The sequence below is a fragment of the Protomyctophum bolini genome, assembly GCF_963924005.1.
Source record: "Protomyctophum bolini genome assembly, chromosome: 11".
Classification (NCBI taxonomy): domain Eukaryota; kingdom Metazoa; phylum Chordata; class Actinopteri; order Myctophiformes; family Myctophidae; genus Protomyctophum; species Protomyctophum bolini.
The window spans coordinates 9,840,394-9,862,420 of NC_137872.1; the positions used below are offsets into that span (position 1 = coordinate 9,840,394).

At 41.7% G+C, this 22,027-nt stretch overlaps 1 protein-coding gene across 3 annotated transcripts; it reads right to left on the reverse strand.

The window, feature by feature from the left end:
• Positions 1-451: 451 nt before the first annotated feature.
• On the reverse strand, positions 452-21,775 carry LOC308324115 (histone acetyltransferase KAT7-like). 3 transcript variants are annotated; one of them, XM_080776042.1, is made up of 15 exons: positions 21,588-21,775; positions 20,131-20,281; positions 18,491-18,712; positions 16,328-16,609; positions 15,311-15,393; positions 14,310-14,396; positions 13,583-13,681; positions 12,334-12,432; positions 10,254-10,445; positions 9,741-9,830; positions 9,274-9,414; positions 9,083-9,176; positions 8,455-8,601; positions 5,423-5,529; positions 452-4,869 (listed from the first exon to the last, which is right to left on the reverse strand). In XM_080776042.1, exons 1-15 carry the CDS (start codon positions 21,600-21,602, stop codon positions 4,771-4,773), a joined length of 1,908 nt encoding a protein of 635 aa, XP_080632168.1. In that variant the 5' UTR covers positions 21,603-21,775; the 3' UTR covers positions 452-4,770. The 3 variants fall into 3 exon arrangements, with proteins under 3 accessions (XP_080632168.1, XP_080632169.1, XP_080632167.1); XM_080776043.1 differs by having other exon boundaries at positions 12,355-12,444; XM_080776041.1 differs by having other exon boundaries at positions 12,334-12,444.
• Positions 21,776-22,027: the final 252 nt, after the last annotated feature.

Genomic DNA, 22,027 nt, shown 5'->3' on the forward strand with positions numbered 1-22,027 from the left:
TGTCAGGGAATAGGGATACACAGTATATGTCTTTCATTTGCATTGCATCTCCCCCCCCCCCCCCCCCAAGCTTTTATTTTCGTTCGAGTAATAGTACAACTCTAATAGTATTACTTATAATAATGTAATTAAAGATAACTTCATTCAGATTTATTTATTTTTATTTCATTTTCCAGATTTTCTTTTCTTCTTTTTTTTTAGATTTTCATTGGTGGGCCAGTCATAATGGTCCCGCGGGCCTGAGGTTGAGTATCACTGCTCTAAGTCGAATCATGCAAAAACATTGACTATCGACTAAGAGATTGGTAGTCGACTAAGACTCATTCCGATCGATTATTCGACTAATCGAGGTCAGCCCTAGTAGAAACAATCTCTTGATGGATGAATGTGAGCCACCTGCTGTTGCTAGGGTAAACACACACAAAAAAAACAGGTTTGCTTCATTGTTTGCATTTATTGAAGGAAGAAGTATATGTGGGGAGGCGAATACAAAAGCAGGTGCACAACTGAGCTACATGATTCAATAGTCAATATTGCACTACTCTTGGTCAGCTGGTGCTCACTGTGCGCAGTATAGGTACGATAAGAAGCATAGCAGTACTACAAGTACTCTACAACAGTTCACTCGTAGCTCATGGAACACAACGAAATGCCTTGTTATTCTAGAATGGTGTCAAAACTGTCAAATCCTACTCTGGAGTGTGCAGCGAACATGGGAAGGCCATTCCTGAACACCTGCTCAAGGCTGACCTGGAATCAGAGCCGTGAATCTATAGCTGCCACTGGAGCAGGGAAGGATTGTACAGCACAAACAATGTGTTGTATCAAAGTAGAAGTAAAAAAGAAGACAAAAAGACAACTTAAACGGATCCGTGAAAGCGGTCCACATACATATGTATTTTCTTAACAGTTGTGGAGTTTACAGGTTATGCAAGAGCGGCACAAAATCCTATAGCGTCGCGGTCCTGCCCTGTTTCAGAACGACGAGGCCCAGGAAATAATCCCCCATAGGCTTTTCAAAAAGTATTTATTTAAAGACATTTACGCCTCGGAAAAAGCCAACTCGGCTCGTGACAAATCAACACAATGTTTTGGGCAGATCAAATAATTAGAAGAAAAAAAAGGCAGGGTGCAACACTTTTGTTTTGCCCAAAACATTGTTTATTTGTCACGAGCCGAGTTGGCTTCACTTCTGGGTCTTTCGTCGTCATGAAAGGGGGCGGGACTGTGACGCTCCATTAGGTTTTCTTTTTAGTAGATAAGAAGAATAGAATGTGACAAATAACTTTACAGATTGGGTTCTACATATTTTTCAACATTTTAAATGTTAAGTCAGGTTTTGATTTGCTTTGGAATGAAACTGTTTTCTCTTCCCAGAAGAGAAATATATTTTGATTGACAGATACATACTGTATTAGAACAATATCTGCAGTAAGCCGATGCTTTGACGCGCTCCTTGCAAAAAGCACTTATTAAATGGCAGCAGCATTCTGTAAACTCCAAGTAAACATACTGCAAGTGCTTACACGAACTGTAGTAAGGAAATTGATACTCTTTAAAACAAACAAAAATAAAACCAATACAATTAATTAAAATGTATCACCTGTGAACTATTCGTTTGATTTTAAATCAACATTTCAGTGACGCGACAGTATTCTAATTTCCACAGGTTTTTTGCCCCAACTTCAAACACATTCACATTTACAGATGGATGAAATGACCACTTAATTAGAACGAGAACAATGTTAATAAACTCACACATAAACTAAACCACATAGCAATGAAAACAACATGTAAGTATGTAAATGTACATAAAAGAAGCATTCGGCATACATTCTCAACATTTTGATATTTGAAGGCAATGTCGTTTCCGACTATGAAGTTAGGAATGAAGGACAAAAATCTAACAAAGCTGTGAACAAATTAAATTAGTGATAATATCATTGTCAGACCTCTTCATTCAGTAGCACTACAGGTCATACTGAAAACCACGTAGTGGTAGATTTGTGGGTCTGCTGTTGGACTGTCTTGGATTTCTGGCATTTGTTTTAGAAAGGAGTCTCTTAGAATAATGATTAGCCCTAAAATGATAGGATTATTTGTTTTAGATTCACAGAGCAGACATGTCTAATACAATCTCTCTTATGTTCCAACCAGTTCAGTACCATATAAGAATATAAATAACTTACTTAAAAGAGAAGTTAACATTTAGCTGTATTTTAATGTAACTATAGTATGTATTTTTGTACACTTTTGACACAAAATGATTTAAACAAAACAAATGAAAACAAGCTTAAACATGGGCATTGCAGCTTAAAATACAAAATAAAAACAGTGGTAAAACAGAGGTAGAAAAACAGGATCAAATATGAATAGAAACAAAACCACCATGAAAAACCCAAATGAATGGCGACTATGACTCTTCCCTAAGACATTAATCTTGTGATTGTTTGGTCACTTTCAATCAAGAAAAAAGTCAGTCAAGAGAAGGAGAAAAAAAAAGGGAAAAAAAGAGTGTGCTTTCCTTTAAAAGCTTTGCAAATAAGCTATTGATTGTACACGTCTAAAATAACAAAACAAAAATATTGTCACACTATGTTGCAGAACTCAGAACAGGACAGACAGTGCAAATAACAAAAGAGATACTGTAAATCAAAACCAGCTGGGGGTCATTTCCTGATGACAAAAACACTCACCCAATAGGACCAGTGGCAGCTGTAGCTTCCTGTTTTCTGACAGGCTAAACTGAATGAATGAATGAATGACTGACAGAACTGGGTTAACACTGTTAATATAATATACCGTATGTGTGTCACACAAGAGAAAAGCTGAACTATTTGAGTTATTTGCTCTGGGTTCAGACAAACCATCAATACTCAACTATTTTAAAATATATTAGAACATCACTTCGTGGGATGCTTCCCTCAGTGCTGGACTAAGAGCCACGACTGGTTTGTGTGCCTGTGTGTTACGAGCACTAACTGGTTGACCCTCAGGACGGGATTCTTTGAAACAACTGGACAGCTGGGCAATATATCAAAAATTATAGTGATACAAGTCTAGATATTGTACTCATATTGTGTCCTGACCATACACAATAAGCATGTATTATTCTCGGGAAATAATACGTGAATATACATTTTTCTTAATGGGCCATTTAATCACAAGCCAGCTGCTCAGTGCGTCAAAACACACGTCTGTGAGTCAACGCTGCCAGTCGACCTGCGTTTTGACAACACAATGAAGTGAGCCGGTTTCTCGACGTCGGCTGTCGGAGATTGGATTACAGACTGCAGTCTGGTGCTGCTCTGGCTTAATAAAGTGTCTCAGAATAATAGGGTGTGCTGCTATGTCAAATTAGCTTGGCTCATTATGATAACAAACGAGAGTCTCGGACGACCTTGGTGGTTCTACACACATCATTTGAATGGTAACAGAGATGGAGAGGTCAAAGAGTTGTGTTTTAAATGTACACAGGAAGTGGAATCGCAGGAGTGAATGGGACCTGATGTAGGAAATCTGACATCACATAGAAATACTAGACGTGTTTTTGTTATGTTCATTTAAAAGTGCAGGTTTAAAATAGGGGTGCACCGATATATCAGCCGTATATTGGCATCGGCAATATCTGTAATGCCTCCCAAATAATATCGGTTTACCCGATATTTGATTTGATAATATTTATGCTTGAAAAGCTGATGATGAAGGTTGCAGATACAAATTATTTTATGGAGAAGAACGTTTGAACTAATATTTGCATCGGTAGGTTTAATTCACAGTTAGTGTATAGTAAGTGTTAAGTAAACCGTTGCGATGCAAAATCGTTATCCGTATTGGTCAACTTGACCATGCAAATAACCAGATATCGGTTGTCAATATGGTGCATCCCTAGTATGAAACCATATTAGAGAGTCAAGCGACTGGATAAGCCACATTGAAACAGTATTCATCAAAAACTGGATTATTTCCACATCAGACGTGTCATGGAACACTTTCATGTGTGTTGCGTAACATGACTTCACTTTGATCTCTCCTTGTAATGATGCTCCCTGGATCTCCAACACTATACTCTAGCTACATTAACTAGCCCATATTATGTACTGGGAAGACATCCCACATTGAACATCTAGTATACTGCCGATTTTACATACCACGTTGCTGTCGGGTGGAAACCTTGCATGTCTAAAACGGTTACTTTTCAGGGAATTAAAAGAATAAGCTGTGTTGTTCCAATTAATCCAATATAATTGTGATTGAGTCACAAGCTCTTTTTCATTGGTTAAGAAAATGCATAAAACCTAATATCAGACTTGTCCTTTTTTTTCTTCAATAACATAAAATAAAAATGGCAAAAGCTCACAACATGTGAGCTTGTAGCTCTGCTATTTTTTGCGTGTTGCCCTGATAGTAGGGCATGACTTTAAAAATAAAACGTAACTAGTTTAAATATGGAGCCACAAGGTTTCTGCCCAGCAGCAATGTTAAATACAATATGGATCAGTCTGATATTCCAGTCATACTGTACGTATGCATATTAAAACACTTCTCAATTATCTGTCTAATAAATCACCAGAAGAACAAAGTTATTGTAGATATAATGTTGGTTGAGCTAAAGCAGTAGTCATTGGTTGTAGCGTTGAACCCAGGCCACCTTTTGTTGGAAAGTGTTTGACAGCAGTGAGAAGACGTGCGAGTTGTGGGTGGAGTGAGTTAGGATCAAACGGTGTGCGCACGAGTGTGTGTTGTTTTGTGTGTGTTGGGGCTAGGACCCTACGTTCCTTTAGGCGGCGTCCATTTCAATGCTGCAGGGTCGATGGTCTTGCTCTTGCCACGCTTGGTCTCCTTGGCTTTCCAGTCGTCGATGAGGTCCTGGAGAAGTAAAGATTTACTTGCATTTCAGGCCGACTTATTCCCGTTATATGAGTATGTGTGCTGATTTCTAATGACTTTTGTCATAGTCCCTATTTTGGGTCATTACAGGCGAACATTTTCAAAGGTTTTATAAAAAAAAAGTGTTAAAAGATTGCTCACAATGAGACACACGTTGTGAGCTTCTCTTTGAATTGGACACAAATTGGTTTAAATATTCACTTGCTTATCAGTTATGGGAAATTGAGTCCAATGCATTACAATGGCCGCGGTGCTGCCTTCTCCACTCTGTTGTTGTGGTCGGCACTTTGGCATATTTTTTAACACTACGACAAGCGATAACACGCAAGCAACTATGAAGTTGGCGCAGTGGCGTTTCAAAGGTTAGTCAAAACACGGCAGGGAGATCTAGAACACGAATGTTTAATCACAGGATTAAAGCTGTTAAATGTGATATAGAAACTCTACTCAAATTTGAACATCAGATCGGACGCAAAAATCTGTCTTCGGTCAGGCTCTAGTTAAAGGTATGGTGTTATCCCGCCTTTCCTACCTGTCTCTTTAAGACCAGGTGCTTTCCCTTCCAGTATTTGAGCATCTGTAGGGACTGCAGTGTGCTGACGATGTCCACTGGGTTCACTGCCGTCTCCTGGCTGATCTCTGAGGAAACACCAGACACAAGAACATGAGGACCTGTAAATCAAGCTGATAGAACTGGAACCATTTGAATGAATGTTGTCAGAGGGTTGTATTCACTGAGGAGACAATATTGACGGCATATAATTGAACAGTATGGAATGGACATTTCCATTGACGGCAATAATGTGCTTGCGCGTCAATTATGGAGAGGACTGAGTGAAGGCTGTTCCAAAACCGGAAATAAAACATTAGTAACTTCTTGTTAATAGTTTATTAGTTCATTGGAAGATAATTACTTTCAAAAATAGCTCAAATAGCAGGCTATTGTTGCTACTTTTGCACGACACCGTCCTACAACAAAGTAGAAAATAGGGCATTAACTTATGGGGTGATAAATAAATATGGAAATACAATACAAGGGTTTCTGCTCAACAGCAATGCATTGGTTATGCTATACTATCCATGGCAATACAAAACAGCGTCAAAGTAAATGGCAGTAAAGACAGAAGTAGGGCTCTTCGTAACCTAACTTTTATATCTATGGTTTATGGCGTTAGGATCACAACTAAATACAAAATACATTTCGAACGTGGCACAATGGCGTAGATCAGCGGTCCCCAAACCTTTTTGGCCGTGCACCCCCTGTTACCTCCTGACCTAGCTGACGTACACCCCTCGTTGTATTTGCCGAAAATGATACATTTTTTAATATGATTATGGCAAATAATCACAGAATGTCACTGCACTGAAAGACATGCAGCTGCTGTATACTCCCGCAGCAGCACTATACATCTCCTTACAACAGTGTTTTACCAGATTTAGCCGTTTGTGCAAAATAACACCATAAAACCGCCATTACCCTTTTCATGTCACGCAACCCCTAGAGGGAGTGCGCTCACCACAAGGGGTGCACGCACCACAGTTTGGGAACCCCTGGCGTAGATTAAGTTGGAACAGTATTCTACAACTTTACGTTTCTGGCTCCAGCGGCTGAGTAGTGTGTGGTGTCCTTCTAGTCTGATGATGATGATGGCACGGAATCAGATTAGTAGAGTTGCAACTCGTTTAGAATGCTGGCTGTATCCACTGAATAGAAGGCTGTGTCTTTTGCAAATCGCAGCATTGCGTAGCCACTAATTAGTGTATTTTTCCATTTCCTGTCTTTTGTTATATTTTAGAATTTTTTATATATTTTAGGGAGCTGTTTGAATGGACTGACAGGCGTATGGAATACACTAGCACGATGTCATCCAGGGGTGCAATGGTTAAAATACTTTCAACAGTTTCAACAAAAATAGGGAAAATAGCAAGACACCATTGTATGATGAAGTATAAAATACGTCGAAAGAGCTAGACTAATGGTGTTAGCCAATTTATGATCAAAAGAAAAATATATATATTAGAATTTTTCCACCTTGATTTGTTGATACAGTATATACAATATATATATTTTTATATACACAATAGAGTTGCAGCCCAAATGTTATCTTGCCATGTCATTGGTTGCAAAAGTTGCAATCCAACTTACAACCACATGGCATTCTCTCTAACATGTATGGCAAATAAAGCTCTCTCTCTCTCCCTGTTTTCTGTCTCTCGTTTAATATCAGGGTTATTGCACCCTTTCTAACGTCCGATTCAACGCTTTTTATTAAAACATTTTTAAGACCGCAACACATTTCAAAACAAGGCACAGAGTGCCTGCCTGGCAGGGAGATATATACTGTAGGCTACAAAGTAGATGAGAGAGGAGTGAAAGAGAGCGAGTAGGTGTTGAGGAGCAAGTTCAAGAGACATCACGTGCCATTTTCTTTTGAGTTGGCATAGAGATGGCGACAGAGACGGGAAGAAGAAAGGAATTACGATGAAAGAAAAGCACTGTGGCTAGAGAGCTACTTCCTTTCACTAGCCTCAGGCAGACACCCCCACCCCCACACAAAAATAAATAAAATTCCAAATACACACATCCGAAAGCAAACATAAATACAGCATTCCTCCAACCATTTGTTCAGTGAACGTGCATCTCCCCATCCTGGCTCATCCCATTCCCAGTGGTGGAAAGTATCTACATTTACTTAAGTACAATGTTGAGGTATTTGTACTTGGGTATTTCTTTTACTACTTTTACTTCTACACTTTTACTTTCAGACCTAAATATTGTACTTTTACACCACTACATTTATTTGAACAATGTAGTTACTTTGTAGATTTTGATTATTATTACAACACATACATTAACCACTTCAGCCCTACTGTATATGCTGTACATTTTGGAGGCCTCTTCATCTTTACCTGTGTCTCACCATACTCCTCCGTGTTTGACGTCAGTGAATCACTGTGGGCCACACTGCGCGGCTGCGGCCAATTATATTTGACGGCATGGCATCACAAGTGTCTACCCTGCCAAGACAATCTATCGCCAACACTAAACGTGGCGACAATGTTGCGAACATGGCTGTCACATTCCTATACTTGGACTCGGCTGTCATGTTATGGTTGAGAGAAACTCGTTAGTGGACTTCAAGGCTTCTGGAGGAAAGTGTACGTTACAACGGAGAGAGGCGAGATGTTGGTCAGTTCGGTTATTTGAGACGAAACTTTTGCATTAAAGACGGCGTGTAATGGGTTTTTGGAATTTTATTTTGAAGTTTCAGTCTAAAACGGAAAGGCTGCGTGCTTCTGAACCAATCAGAGCATTGCATCCCTTCAGGCTATACAAGTCAGATACAGAGCATGCAGCTACTAAGTGGTTTATTTCTAACCTATACCGTTTTCAGATACATATTTTTGCGTGCTGATTAAGTTTAGTACACTGTCTGGATGTTTTCCCACCACTGCCCATTACCCATCTAGCAACCACAGCTGACAGAGAGAGTGACACCCAGCCAGACAGTCAGACAGACAACGCCACCTGACAACCAAAGTCTCTTTCATGTATTGACGGACCTTTGATGGAGATCTCTTTGCCCTGGAAGTTGTTGAGGTAACGTAGAAGCACTTCCTTCCAGTAACTACGGTAGCTGATGAGGCCCAGGTCAGACAGGGGTCTTTCAGGCGAGCCGACCTTCTCCTCCACCTTGGACAGCAGATAACCTGGCAGGACGGAAAACACACCATGAGGCAATGGGGTTTTGGATTCGATTGGGTCCGTAAACAGTCGTTAAAGTTTTATTTATATTTTCATTTTGTTCTCGTCCCTTTTCTTCACCTAGGAGGAGAGATCGGATATAGCCCCGGGTCATTTTTTAAGATCGTGATTATCTAAAATGTAAACATTTAACGGCTAAATTGGCAAACACGCTCCAAGGATGCCAAATAATCCAGAGAGACTCGTACGAACACTTTAATCCATTAAAATCGGGAACTGATCCGTCTCATTTTACATTTTAGCATAGGCTATTCAGAAAAAAGCAGATACACAAGCTCTTTGTGCCGCGCTGCTAGCTTGTACATAATCTATTTTTGAAAATTTTGTGAAAAATCGCGAAAGTGTGAGAGAACTTCTGATTTAGATTCATTTGTAGAATCCGCCTCAGGTCCAAATGGGGTAAAATACAGTGCTTCTTCTACTTACTGAAATCTATGAGCATCTTCCCGTAGCCCTGTCGCATGTACTGTGGCATGGTGAGAATACAGGAAACATTGTAGTTGAGGAAGGAGTTCTTCTCCTACAGAACACAGACACAAAAGTTATTTTTAACAGCCACTCTTACCCCTCATTTATATCTATTAGTCTACACATTAAACTAAAGTGTGTGTTTCTACCTTGGAGAAGTAGCCGACCAGGTGGCATCCAGTGTTGTCGGCCTCAGTCATGACATAGAATAGGAACGGTTCCACGTCATAATACAGGGTCTTGTGGTCCAAGAAGAGTTTGGCCAACAGGCACAGGTTCTGACAATAGATCTATGGACAAACGATAGGGTATCATAGAGCCATCCATTTGAGTTCAAACTGATTTGGAAAATAATATTTATAATACAGTGCTTGAGGTGGACGGCCCCTAACAGCCATGTCAACTCGGATAAGGAATAGGCTGAAATAGTGTCATGACCATGCAGGAACTGGGATTATGGCCCTACATAATCTAAAATAAGATATCCTTCTGCCGTTTAATACTATGCTATTTTTTTTATATCATACCTATCAATATCTTCTCATTTATTCAGACCAATTGAATCAGAAGGCTTCTGCAGTACATTACTGTATAGTATTCATTACAGTGCTCTCACCTTGTTCTTCTTGCCATCCACTTCAAAGACAGAGATGTTGCTCTTTCGGTAGATCTCATCTCCTGGAGGGTGTTTCCATACACACTTGGCCTTGAGGGGAAATTAACATAGTGTGTCTATAAGCTCACGCAGTCCCAACAACGTGTCACGGTTCTGACTGTCCGCTTATTTATTTTCGGTCTGCGATGCCGGACGGATCATAAATTAGGCATCAAGGCATGCGTAGAAAAACACTACGGCTCTCTAAATGTTGTCTGTATGGCTCTCTAAATGTTGTCTGTATGGAAACCTTGTAGAAAGAGTCACATGTGATCCCTTCTTCTTTCTCTGACTCTGGAAACTATTGGCCAGTTTTTTCATTATGTTACCCAAGTGGAAACTGCCGGTGTAGTGAAAACAGCCCGTGTACTTGAAATCACACTATATGCATCATAGAACATGACATTAACAGCTAAGTATGTATAAAAAAAGAAAACTGAGAATGTGATTGCAAATATTAAAAGGCTGTCTCACCATGTGTCTGCGCAGAATGGTTTGGCTCTTCATGTACTTGAGGCAGAACTCGCACATGTAGAGCCTCCCCAGGCGGGCGTACTCCTCTGGGTACGGGGAGTGATACCACGTGTCCAGCTCATAGCGTCCAAACACGATGGTCTTGATCATGTTGCTGCCCTCCGCCACCTGGCCTGTCAGACGAAGCTTATCCTGTAAAGAGTGGTGGTAGGAGTAGTGCGCGATGAAGGGGACAGCAAAGCAGGAGCGAGGAGAAGGGATTATAGGGAGGTGGGAGGAGGACATAGAGGAGTTGGTACAGGGACATATGGGACATAGGGGAGGGAGAGAGAGAGGAGTGAAGGGGGAAAGGGGGGAGAATAATGACCAAGGGAGAGGAAAGAAGAATGACCGGATGAGGGGTTAATGAAGAGGGTAAGAAAGGCAGGGGAGGAAAAGGAGAGAACACGATGATGAGAAAACTAAAATGGTCCATAAGACCCCAGTACACTTGTAGGGCATCGGGAACCCAAACCAGAGCCAAGGTATTAACTAGTGAAGGCAGAACTCCAGTAAAACCTTACCGGAAGTAGAAACGCAATCCTAATGTTTATTTGCACAATGGGATCACCATGAAATAACTTTTTTTCAAGATTTTCAATATTATTTTCAGCAAGCAAGCAACACAACAGTAACACACACATTTGGATTACTGCTTGTCACACTGATAGTAATGTAGTAAATGTTAAAGCTGCTATAAGCAATAATGTCACATTTTTAATGACTTTGTTTTTTGGTATTCAGACAGCCAGCAATGAGTAAAACGCTCCCCAAAAAAGTCTGTGACACATCTATGTTTCTAGAAGCTTTGTCATTGGTCGCAAAAGAAAAACAAAGTACACAGGCAAATCGACCAATGACAAAGCTTCTAGGAAAATCTTTGAATGCAGATTGTGGCCCCTAGATGTGTCACAGAGACTACATTTGTTTTGGGTGCGTTTTACCCATTACTGGCTGTCTGAATACCAAAAAGAATAAAAAGGTCATTAAACTGTTGACATATTATTGCTTATAGCAGCTTTAATATGTAAAATGGTGGCAGGGAAGGTGTGGCGAAAATGGCATTACCGGTGGAAACGGGTAAAACCATCCACAAAGACAAGCCTAGTAAAATATCAACAAATCACTGTAGCCACTCACAGAACCAAAAAACAACACTCGACAAGTTAAAATATACAGAACTGGCATGACACTAGATGAAGGATGGACATTTATATGAGGGACATGCACATAAATAAATGATCGAATATGAAACATATTTTAGGTACGTGGAACGACAGATGAGTGAATAGAGTATGCACATGCATGATTTTCACATCAGGACGCGCCATCTAGACTGAGTGGCAAAACATTGAGCAGCATGGAGTGTTGGCGTTTGGGAGCGCTCGTTGGAAATCACTCAACCGTCCTGCTGTTGTGTTATTGAAAACAAGCCCTTCAAAACTCTGACACTTAAAATAATCAAATGCATGGCATTTCTTGACAGAAAGTAGCTCATAACGTTTCTATGGTGCATTTTTATGAAACAAAAACTTTGCAGATAGAGGATAATTCAAGCTTTTCGTACAGCTCCAATGTGGGTGAGTTTAACATTGTTTAATGCAATCAGACAGGACTTTTCTGTTTGGATGAATGGGCTGTCAAGGCCAGAAAGTAGTTTTTTGCCACTCAGTGGGCGTTCCCGCATAACTTCCAGGTACGATGATGTCATGTGCATACCCTCTATACTGGAGGGAGAAATGAACTATACTGCTGAAGAACTGAAGGGGAAAAAAAGATGCTTATGGTTTCAATCCCCCAATGGCTGAAAGAAGTGTCCCGCCGGATGTGCCCTTGAGCAAAGACACTCCAGCCCCTACCTGCTCATCGCACGTCGCTCCCGACCGGAGCAGACAAACGCCTAAAATGGATGCAAATGCAGAAGAGAAGAGGGAAGTAGGGCAGAGAGAAGAAGAAGAACGGGCAAGAGGGAGACAAAGAGGAAGGGGTGAGAGAAGAGCCGGAGGGAAGGATGAGGATGGAGATGAGTTTTCTCTCTTACAAGGTCGTCCGAGGCACGTGCCTGGGCTTTCCTGAACAGCTCCAGGTCATAATCGCTGGTGATGTTCTCCAGAAGAGGCTCCCGGCTCGTTCCGTGGCTCTGACGGTGCTCCTGGTGGACAGGTGCAGAATGACACAACAACACACAGGACGTGAAGGAAGGAAACGGTGGACTGTGATGTGTTTATGATAGTGATGGGAGATGCAAACACATCGATATCGGACGATTTTAGTTTTTAGATTAATCGTCATCGGTTCGATTAACCCATTTTGAACTGAGATCAGATTCTAAAAATGTCTTCTACATCCAGACAGGTTTCTGATGTTGATTTTTCAAAAATAGCAGACCTACAAGCTCGTAGCGCGCCACTCGTTGGCAGATCTGCTATTTTTCAATAGCTAAAGCACAACATAATGCTAAAACCAAAAGGGGTTCCCGCCCAAAATGGGTTAATCAATCAGACGGATTAATTAAAGGTATTAAAGTTAAAGCCGGCAGTGCAGACGCATGTATTTTTTATTTATTTTTTACATTAATTTTTCGGTTATCTGCCATAACGGCAATTCATTATATCGAGATTGGCCAAAATGTCTCATCAGCACATCCCTAGGTTATAAATTATTGCTTTTTTATTTAACATTTGAAACTAAACATGTTAATAATGCTTGTTTTGTAGTAATAATTGTAGTAAGCCTCCTTTATTACAGTAATTCATAATCATTTTCTAGATTTATCCTAAACCAATGCAATACTTTTGGAACCTGCAGTGGGAGTAACTTCCAGGTTGTCCTACAAAAACACATCTGGCATGACACTGGTTGGTGATTGCTAGCATGACACACTGTAAAATCCTGACACTCAGGATTTCACCATGCACGGGGGGCAGGTGAACAGAGGTCTGACAGGATGGAAAACCAACAGTAGTAATCGTTAGCTGCTGGGTTTCTTCTATTAATTGTTATTTAGAGTAGACAATTATTTGTACGGCTTTTTACCACCCCCAATTTAGTTGTTACTCGTTATGCCAATGAACCTCCCCCCACACATTTCTGTGACAAAGATTGCCCACCCCCGTTCGGCTTCCCTCCCTTGCGTTTGTGTGGCTATCCAGTGCATGTGCAAGGTTTCATTCCAAGCCAACAAGGACAGTGTTGGGTTGGAAGGAACCGTGCAGCCACTGGAGCCTCTGGGTCACATGATTAGGAGTCATCTCTGAGCAGCATTGTGTTCCCTCTCTCCTTCCACTCACCATGTAGGACTCCTTCTGCTCTTTGTTCAGACCAGTGTTTCTCTTCCTCCTCAGCTCCGTCACCTTCTCCTTGTAGCGCAGCTGACGCTCTGTAGGGGCCTGACAACGCATGGAAGCATGTGCAATACAGATCTTTTAAGCATTAAGTGCATTAAGTGTGTGTCCGAAACAAGAATAAGGAATGGGCTACCTTGCAGATCATTTGAGGTCACTCTCTGAGTCTTGTTTAATAATTATAAAGTATCTGCACCCAGTATATGCCTGAACTCTTCCAGACTGTCCTTGAGTCGGGAGAGCCATTGCCTTGAAGTGAGAGGCATTCCTGATATTACATCGTTCTTACAATCCTTTTAACTGCTTCCGTCTCTGTTGATCCTTTAGATCTACAGGTAGAGCTAACAAGTGGAATCCTCGTCTGTTTAGTTCTTGCGCAGAACGGGTGCCCCTCATCTTCCATACTCTCAGCGTGTGTGTCGGTATATATATGTCTCGTTTGAGATTCTGTGTAAGCGTGGTGCATGATCGGTTATTTGTGTGTGCGGGTATGTGGAGGCATTTTTTTCTGTCAACATGGAGCCATGTTTATTTATAGATTTAGGTTTTCGGTGTATGTCTGTACTCTGTAATGCATCCATTTGTGTACTCGTGCAGTGGCAGGTGTATAGAATATGTGTTCATAAATGTGTGCTCTTCATGCGCATGTACTGCATGTGTGTGTGTGCATTACCTGGTTCCGTGTGGCGTGTCTGTTCTCGTCCTGGCGGTGTGACAGCGTCCTCTCTTCCACCTGTTTCTCTCGCGATGATGCCTTGCCCTGTCCAAACAGAGACACGTTTCAATGCATGCCACACCTCCGAGTCACACAACATTTCCCCCCCAGCATAAACAAACTTCTACCTGGCCACTCTGACATTTACACATTTTGACCCGATGGCCCGTCTCATATCTGCAGTTAAGAGCTTATTTTTGTATGTAGTAACTATTCTTCGCAACAGTAGCATTGGCCATTCAAACCAACGGATACCCACCAAGCTAATATGCAGCTATGATAGCTCTGCCCGTTGCTTTCAACGGACAAATTCTAAGCATGATAACGGATTGTTTTAACACATTTATTACTTTTGACTTATGATTCAGTCATTTCAAACCCAACCATCGTCTTCTTTTGACGGAATCCTCTGTCAATTAATGTAGGCAATGCCTTCGTCACTCCCAGCACAAGGAAATGTGCGCGCACGCATTCCATATGGTCCCATTAAAAGTAGAATATTCTTTGGCTATTGTATCTGAAACCACGAACGCTGTCCGTGGTGATCATCATCCATCCGAGGTTCGGATGTGATTTGCGCTTCTTACAATGGAGGAACCTGGATGTGAAAACATGGTAATCTGCCTTATTCTGCTGCCCAGCACAGCTAACTGGCCTCTATCGGTTAAGAATAGCTTATGGGTAGAGTGCAGGAAGGAACAATTTTTGTGTCTTCTGTTGTTGTACTAATTTCAAAGTGTCTGTTGTTTTAAGAATAGCTTATGGGCAGAGTGCGGGAACTATTTCTGTGTCCTCTATTGTTGCAATCAAAGTGTCTGTCGAATAAAGGCAATACACTTTAAATTCAAGTTCCAAGTTGTCATGGTATGCCTGTAACTGTTAAGCAGCAATAGTATTTGATGTCAGTCACATAACATTGCCATTGAAGAGTGTGTGTGTGTGTGTGTGGGGGGGGGTACCTTGCATTCATCTACAGACAGGTTGTGGTAGAGAGGACAGCCGGATATGGAGAAATGTCTCTCATGTCTCCCTGTTAGATGACCTGAGGGAGTGAGGGAAGAAATTAAAGCAAGAGAAGATGAGGAAAATAATTAGAGGGAAGAGAGAGCAAGAGGAGGAGAGATGGAGATGCAGAGTTAACTAAAGAGTGGTGGAAAGATGACTATGTGCTTTAATGTCAAGGGTATACAGCCCACCAACCACAACAGCTGCATAGTATTTCACCATTAACCACTGTTTCATTCAGAGCAATCTGAGAACCCATCGGCAAATAAAGGAAAAACAACGCCCTCTTTTCCTTTGAAATTGACAGTGAGTCAACAGTCTGTCTCGAGAGACTAGATTCAGAGTGAGTAATTTCAATCATTTCTCCATGGGGGGCAATTCACATCTGGGTGGCAATAGAGCGTTGCAGTCCCGCCCCCTTTCAGAACAACGAGGGCACCAGGAAATAATTCCCCATTGATTTCCCCCTCATGACAATAAACAATTTTTTTTGGGCCGAACAAATAATGTGTTGTACCCTGCCCTTTTTTTCGTCTTTCTAATTATCTGTTCGGCCCACAAATGTGTTTAATGTTGTCACGTGTCGAGTTGGTTTTGTCAGAGGCTTTAAAGGTCTTTAAATAAATACTTTTTAAAATGTCTATGGGGAAAACGAATGGGGAATTATTTCCTGTTGCCCTCGCAGGACTGGGGGACTGCGACGCTCTATTCAGTGGAAGCACTTCAGTGGGAAGTCCAAGCCTTCTGACTTTGACTTCCCACTGACTTTCCATAGAAGTGCCAATGGCAGGTCCTTTGAAATTCTTAGATGTCTCATCTGTAACAAGGCCTATAATGACTGAAAACATGCCGATACAGTATATTGTTCCTGTTGGGCAGAAGCCTTGCATGTCCAAAGCTGTTACTTTCAAGGAGATTGACAACACCAATGCAGTTATTTAGTTACAAGCTTTTGTTAATATGTTCCTTACCCAGGGAGTTGCATCCCGGCGTGGGACACTTCATGTTGAAGTTGTAGCTTTCATGGAAGCGGCGGCGCTTGGGCCTGTGGGAGAGGTCGTGGGCGGCGGCCTCTTTGAGGGACAGCTCCTTGGCCAAGCGCTCGTCCTCCTCCTGGGAAACGACCACGTCGTTGCTGGGAGAGGCGAGGTCGTTGCCAGGGCTGGACACCTCGATGTCGGACTCGGAGGACGGGGCGTTGCCCGTTGGCGTGCGGGGTGGGGTCTCGTCCTGCTCCGCCCCTTGTTTCAAATCTGATATGCCAATAAGGAAGGGAGGGACGAATGTTCATACTGTTAATCTAATGTAGTGTTTCCATGCTAGTCCTTGTAGGCACTGATTTAGCTTAGACAAAAACTAACAGGCATAGAATGAAACATCGTGCATCCTTAAATTCATGCAATGACCACCACATTATTTCTTATTTTGAAGAAACCACTGCTGCTTGGCAACACTTTTATCTCAAATCATGGTAACAGCCAGGTAGTTATAACTTGGGAGAGGCGTCATAAGGCGTGGCATGGAGACTTAACAGTCAAAAATGACATTCCTGTAAAAATGGCTATAATATGTGGAGGGAAGACTTGAGTAGCCTGGGAGCTATATTTGTTCCATCCAGTTCTTATTTGTTTGTACTTTGAAGAAAGCTGTTCAAGTGTTCAGAGGACATTCTTTACAGTGATAATGGGTAATTCTGCGATACTAACTGTACCCAGTCTCACACTTATTGCATCACTGCTGTATCCATTATCACAGCAAAGCCCACTGTCTCAGGCATTATTGCTAACATTCAGTTCCACAGTAAGGAGCGAAAAAGAAAACAAAAGCTTTAACACTCCTCTGGTCCCAAAAATGTCCTGACATTTAATTTAATACAGATACTATGTTTAGGATGTCAGCAAATAAGTAACACGATTCTCCAGGCGTGGAGGTAGAACAGGACACAGGTCCATCCAGGATGGACTGTAGACCCATTAGTCTTGATCTGGACGCGAGGGGATAACTGATAGACCTAATAACATTGAGCAGCACAGTAGCACAGGGCGAGAAAGTAATGGTCAACAGAAGTGACTTAAGCAAACCGATGCAGAGGATCTCTGGGGATTGTCGTGGACACTCCTATCTGTCTCACCCCATATTTTATTTCAGAATCAACTGAGCTTGGGGCTTTCATCCCGGTCTTCTTTCTCCACCTCCCTTCCACACACAATATAAATAAAAAAGTAAATAACGTTTTCTAATCAAAAACGGGACAATACAAAGGAAAGTAATTTAACTATTTCTCTCTCTGCCAAGGTTAAGTTCAAGGTTAGGTCTGTCACGCCAAGCCTTTCAGCCTTTTTCTATTTTAAAGAGCCCAAAAGCTGATCCGGTGAACCGGAAGTAATAATCGGTCATTTCCGGGGCGAGTGCTAGTAATTCATTGTTCTTTCGTCAGAAATGCTAATATAGCAACCACAAAGTCCTGGGACATTTTTATTGAGCTCCTGAAACATCGATGTTCTGTATGATCGCTTCAATTCCGAGAACAACGCAGCTAAAGATCGTGCTTTTAGTGCGAGTGGACAGGGCGAAAACATTCATTGACACGGAAGCAAAGCGTTGCCAGGCGACAGAACCGGAAAATATAAGACTGGCGATTCTGGATTAATAATAATCTAATAAATGGTCAAATGTTGATCTTGGCGAAATGTGATTTATTTTAAAAGTCATACAATGTAGTTGTTCCTCTCCTTCGTCCACACAGCCTTTCCACTAATATTGCTGCTCTTTGGGGTCTGTAACTCTGAGAATGTACAAATGGGTCCATTTGTAGTTTGTACACACTCAACGAGTCACATTAACATTGATTTTACAATATAAATTGGGGGTCCCAGAGATGGAAATGCCAATAGATGGGGGTCTGTAGACTAATATGCATGTCAAACTGGGGGTCCTTGAAATTAAACGGCTTGCGAATCACTGCTAGAGCCGACAAAATCTTCTCTCATGGGGGTCCCTGGCATAGCTTTTTCAAATGGGGTCCACGGGCTCATTAGTGTCAATTTAGGGGTCCTTGTCAGAATAAGTTTGGGAACCACTGCTTTATATCATGTAAGATGGTCTTCCCCTTAATTCATTTCTCTACCCCTCACCATTATTCTCGGTGTCGGATCCAGAAGACCTGCTCTGTCGGAGAGGGTATTTCTTGGGTGTGGTGTTTGGTGCCCCCTGTTGGCTGCGTGTGACCCTGCGGCCTGAGGAGAACACAGATGCTGCAGTAGTGGCTGCTGCTGTTGCTTCAGGTGCCGAGTTCACTCCTTCCTCTGGACCTAATGTCACCGGTGAGCTGTTCTCCTGCACTGGGCTGCAGGCGTCTAGGAAGATGGATTAAACAGAGAGAGGGAGAGAGAGAGAGAGAGAGATTCTTGACTGCATGTGACAAATATGAACACATTAGAGAAGAATACTACCCTAAATTCACAGAAATAACAAAAACAAGGATAGAGTTTTACTCTACAAAATATGTATCGGCCTGCCACAAATTGAGGGACAATGGGTGAACACTACCACAATTAATAGATCAATGTCATCTTGCTTATGTCTTGTTATATTATTTGTTCTGATTTATTCTTTTGTTTCATACTGTATCATACATTGTGTAAACTGGCAGTAAAGTAAAGAGTGCTTGAATGAGCGTGAAATCACAGAGTTCTGATATTGGTTCATTTTTCTAAATTCTTGTTTGTGTGTGAAATTGATAGTTTGTTGCACGTCATCAGTCAGGTTTGAGAGACAGCAGCCACCAGCCGAGTGAGGCTGGTTAAGTTTGTCTAATGTCTAATCTATGAGCCACATTGCTAGGCAGTCAACTATGCTCTGCTACTTTTAGCAGGCAGTGTCTGTTGGTTTTCACAGAGTTCATCACCATGGAGTGATGTCGTGATCATATTTTCCTTCCTAAATTGCTTGTAGGATTGCACAAATGCAAAACTAAGAGTTAGCTTAACATTTTAAGTGTGCGTACACAGGGTTCGCGTTTTAGGGTAAACGCGCACAAAAAGCCTGGTGTAGCCCTAGCCCGGCCGTTAGACATTCCAACTAAGCAGAGATAGCAGCACATGCTCCCGTTTTGCAAGCTACGGCAAGAGTTATGAAGACAGTGTAGAGAAAAACAACCACTAAACTGTGTGTGTGTACTACTGCTTATAATGATCCCACTTTATAGAGACCACCAGAGCAAGCCAGCTTCGTTCAATAACAAAAGGAAAAGGAAACCTTGTCACTGGACATTTGTAAATCTCCTCTGACAGCCAGAGCCTAAAGGGGTCACGTGGGGGATGGTCAGGTTGCCTCTGTTCATTCATGCTGCATGCCTGCCTGTATACAATGGCTTCTGCTTTAAAGTCAGGCTTTAAACCCCTGCTGTGGAGGAGCATTCATCTCCGGATGTTTGTAAATCACTATCAAATTGTATACTTGAGACTATAAATTATGTCAAGCCATCTGTGTTAGGGTTGTTTGTTATTAAGCTATTAATTGCACAACAGTCATTTCGTTTTTAGCAAATGAGCTAGCAAAAGAATGTGTAAGTAAGGTAGGATCAAAAGCAAGCTTGAGTTCACTACAGAATAAGTGGAGAAAGAAATACTAAATTGCACAGCAGAGTAATAGGACAATCTAAAAGTACAAAATGTAATTAAAACATGCACAGCAAAAATCTTCAGTGTTAATTCCATTCCATTTGTAAGTTAGAGAGTGTACTACAAATTGACTAATAACCGTGAAGGGGTACCTTGTGAGCTTTGACTAAGTCGCAGCGAAGCTCGGGTGAGCCGCGTGTTTCTCCGTCTGTGTGCCTGGTTAGTCTCTGAACCCTCAACTGGCTCCTGGTCAGCTGAGAAATCGGAGTCTTCCGTCCCTTCTGAGCTGCTCCCTGCGGTCCTCTGGCAGCATAACCAGATAAGATAAATCAGATAAAGATGAACCAAGTTCAAGTGTTCAATCAATTAAGATTTGTTTAATACATTTTCAGGTAGGTTGTCCTTTGTTTTTTTTACCCGCAAAACATGTCTTAAATCTATTAATATTACCATTGTTATCAACAAAGATCCCATATTGGGAGGTGGGGTGTGTAGGGGGAACGACCATCCCCTCTCCCACCAGCTTTTGACAACCCTGTTAAGCTGAATGAATAAACAAGCAGCCGTCAATAAACCAGCGTGTAGCTGTTCCCTATTTAGTACACTGAAATAATCTTTACTAGCCCAATATAATAAGTCTTGACTTGCAATCGTATACACGCATTAGTGTACTTAAAAAAGGCTTCAAATGTCACCATCCCAGATATTTAAAAGGCCCCCAAAATCTATATTACTGTAGCCCACGATACGTTTGAGTACATTATGACAGAAACCCTGCATGAATGGACGGAATGCAAACGGAGCCTATATACTCCGTGGTATGACGGTGTCGTGCGCCAAAAAGAACTGATCTACAAGCTAAAAACGCGTCGCCACGGGTCGCGTCTTTAGCTTGTAGATCAGCGCTTCTTAATACGCGACACTCACTGAGCAGACTTTACATTAAGCTTTAGCCTAATATTCTCACAAGTATACGCATGGGAATGCATTGCACGAATAAACAAGTGGCCACCAACTATTATAAAGGCTCCATAAAGCAGCATGATACATGTATATAATACAGATATAAATGGTATAAAGACAAACTTCACAACAATAACAAGAGCGGAGGCCCCTAATTAGCATACGACCAGTCATATTGGAGACGGGGCGTGGCGAGTGACTGTTCAGCCAATGCCCGAAGAGCGTGTCCAGGACTGATCCAATCATAGCGTTGTTATGGTACGGACCCTTCCCCGCCCCAAAGAACAGATTGTTCCCGTTTCCAACTGACAATCTGAAACTACAGCATCAAGCTCCACATTCACCATTTTTTAAAACACATTTTTTTCTCACTTTCGCATTGTACTCCCACGAAACGTTACTAAAACACCAACTAACTAATTCTAACCCCACATTAATGAAACGACAATTAAATTATGTGTGTGGGTAGATGTTTAGGGTAATCACAACTCAAAGCAAGCCATTAATCGTACCAAATACTGGCATTTGATTTTTCTGCTCGGAAGTTTCCACACAAGCTCTGTTCTCTGCTTAGCGCCTGCTAACATTAGCCATGACGTTATGCTGTTGATGTGCATTCTGTCCTCCTGCAAAACATTTAGCTTACCTTCCTCCTAGGCATGTTTAACTTGTGCAGTGGTTCGCCTTTTGATAGAACACTATTCCACGGTGCGGGGACAACCGCACGCTGTGTATGTTTAATTAATAACTGCCCAAAAGAAAATAGAGTTATGTCCTTTAGTCAACTCAGCTACAAAAAAAAAAAAAAGCGCAACAATTCTCCCTCCGCACTTCCCTGTGCTTTACAACGCATGCGCAGTAGATCTCAAGGTCCGGTTGCAAAATATGTCCGTGGTGAAAACCACAGTCTGTGGTGAAAACTGTAACGTTCCGGCCCGGGTCTAGGTTAGCGTGTGTGTGTGTGTGTGTGCGCGCTCGCGTGTGTTTGCGTGCGCGCGTGCACTTCAAGACCCGGATAAGGAAGACGAGCTAGACTACTACACTGAGATTTGATTCGTTAAAACTATAAAAAGTAGGCGGGACAAG

What these genes read in the sequence shown, in the direction of transcription:
- LOC308324115 (XM_080776041.1), bottom strand. An exon ending in AGCAGAAGGAGTCCTACATG is followed by an intron (nt 12,445 to 13,582) that starts GTGAGTGGAAGG and finishes CCTGTCCACCAG; the next exon opens with GAGCACCGTCAGAGCCACGG. An exon ending in TGGATGGCAAGAAGAACAAG is followed by an intron (nt 9,415 to 9,740) that starts GTGAGAGCACTG and finishes GTTTGTCCATAG; the next exon opens with ATCTATTGTCAGAACCTGTG.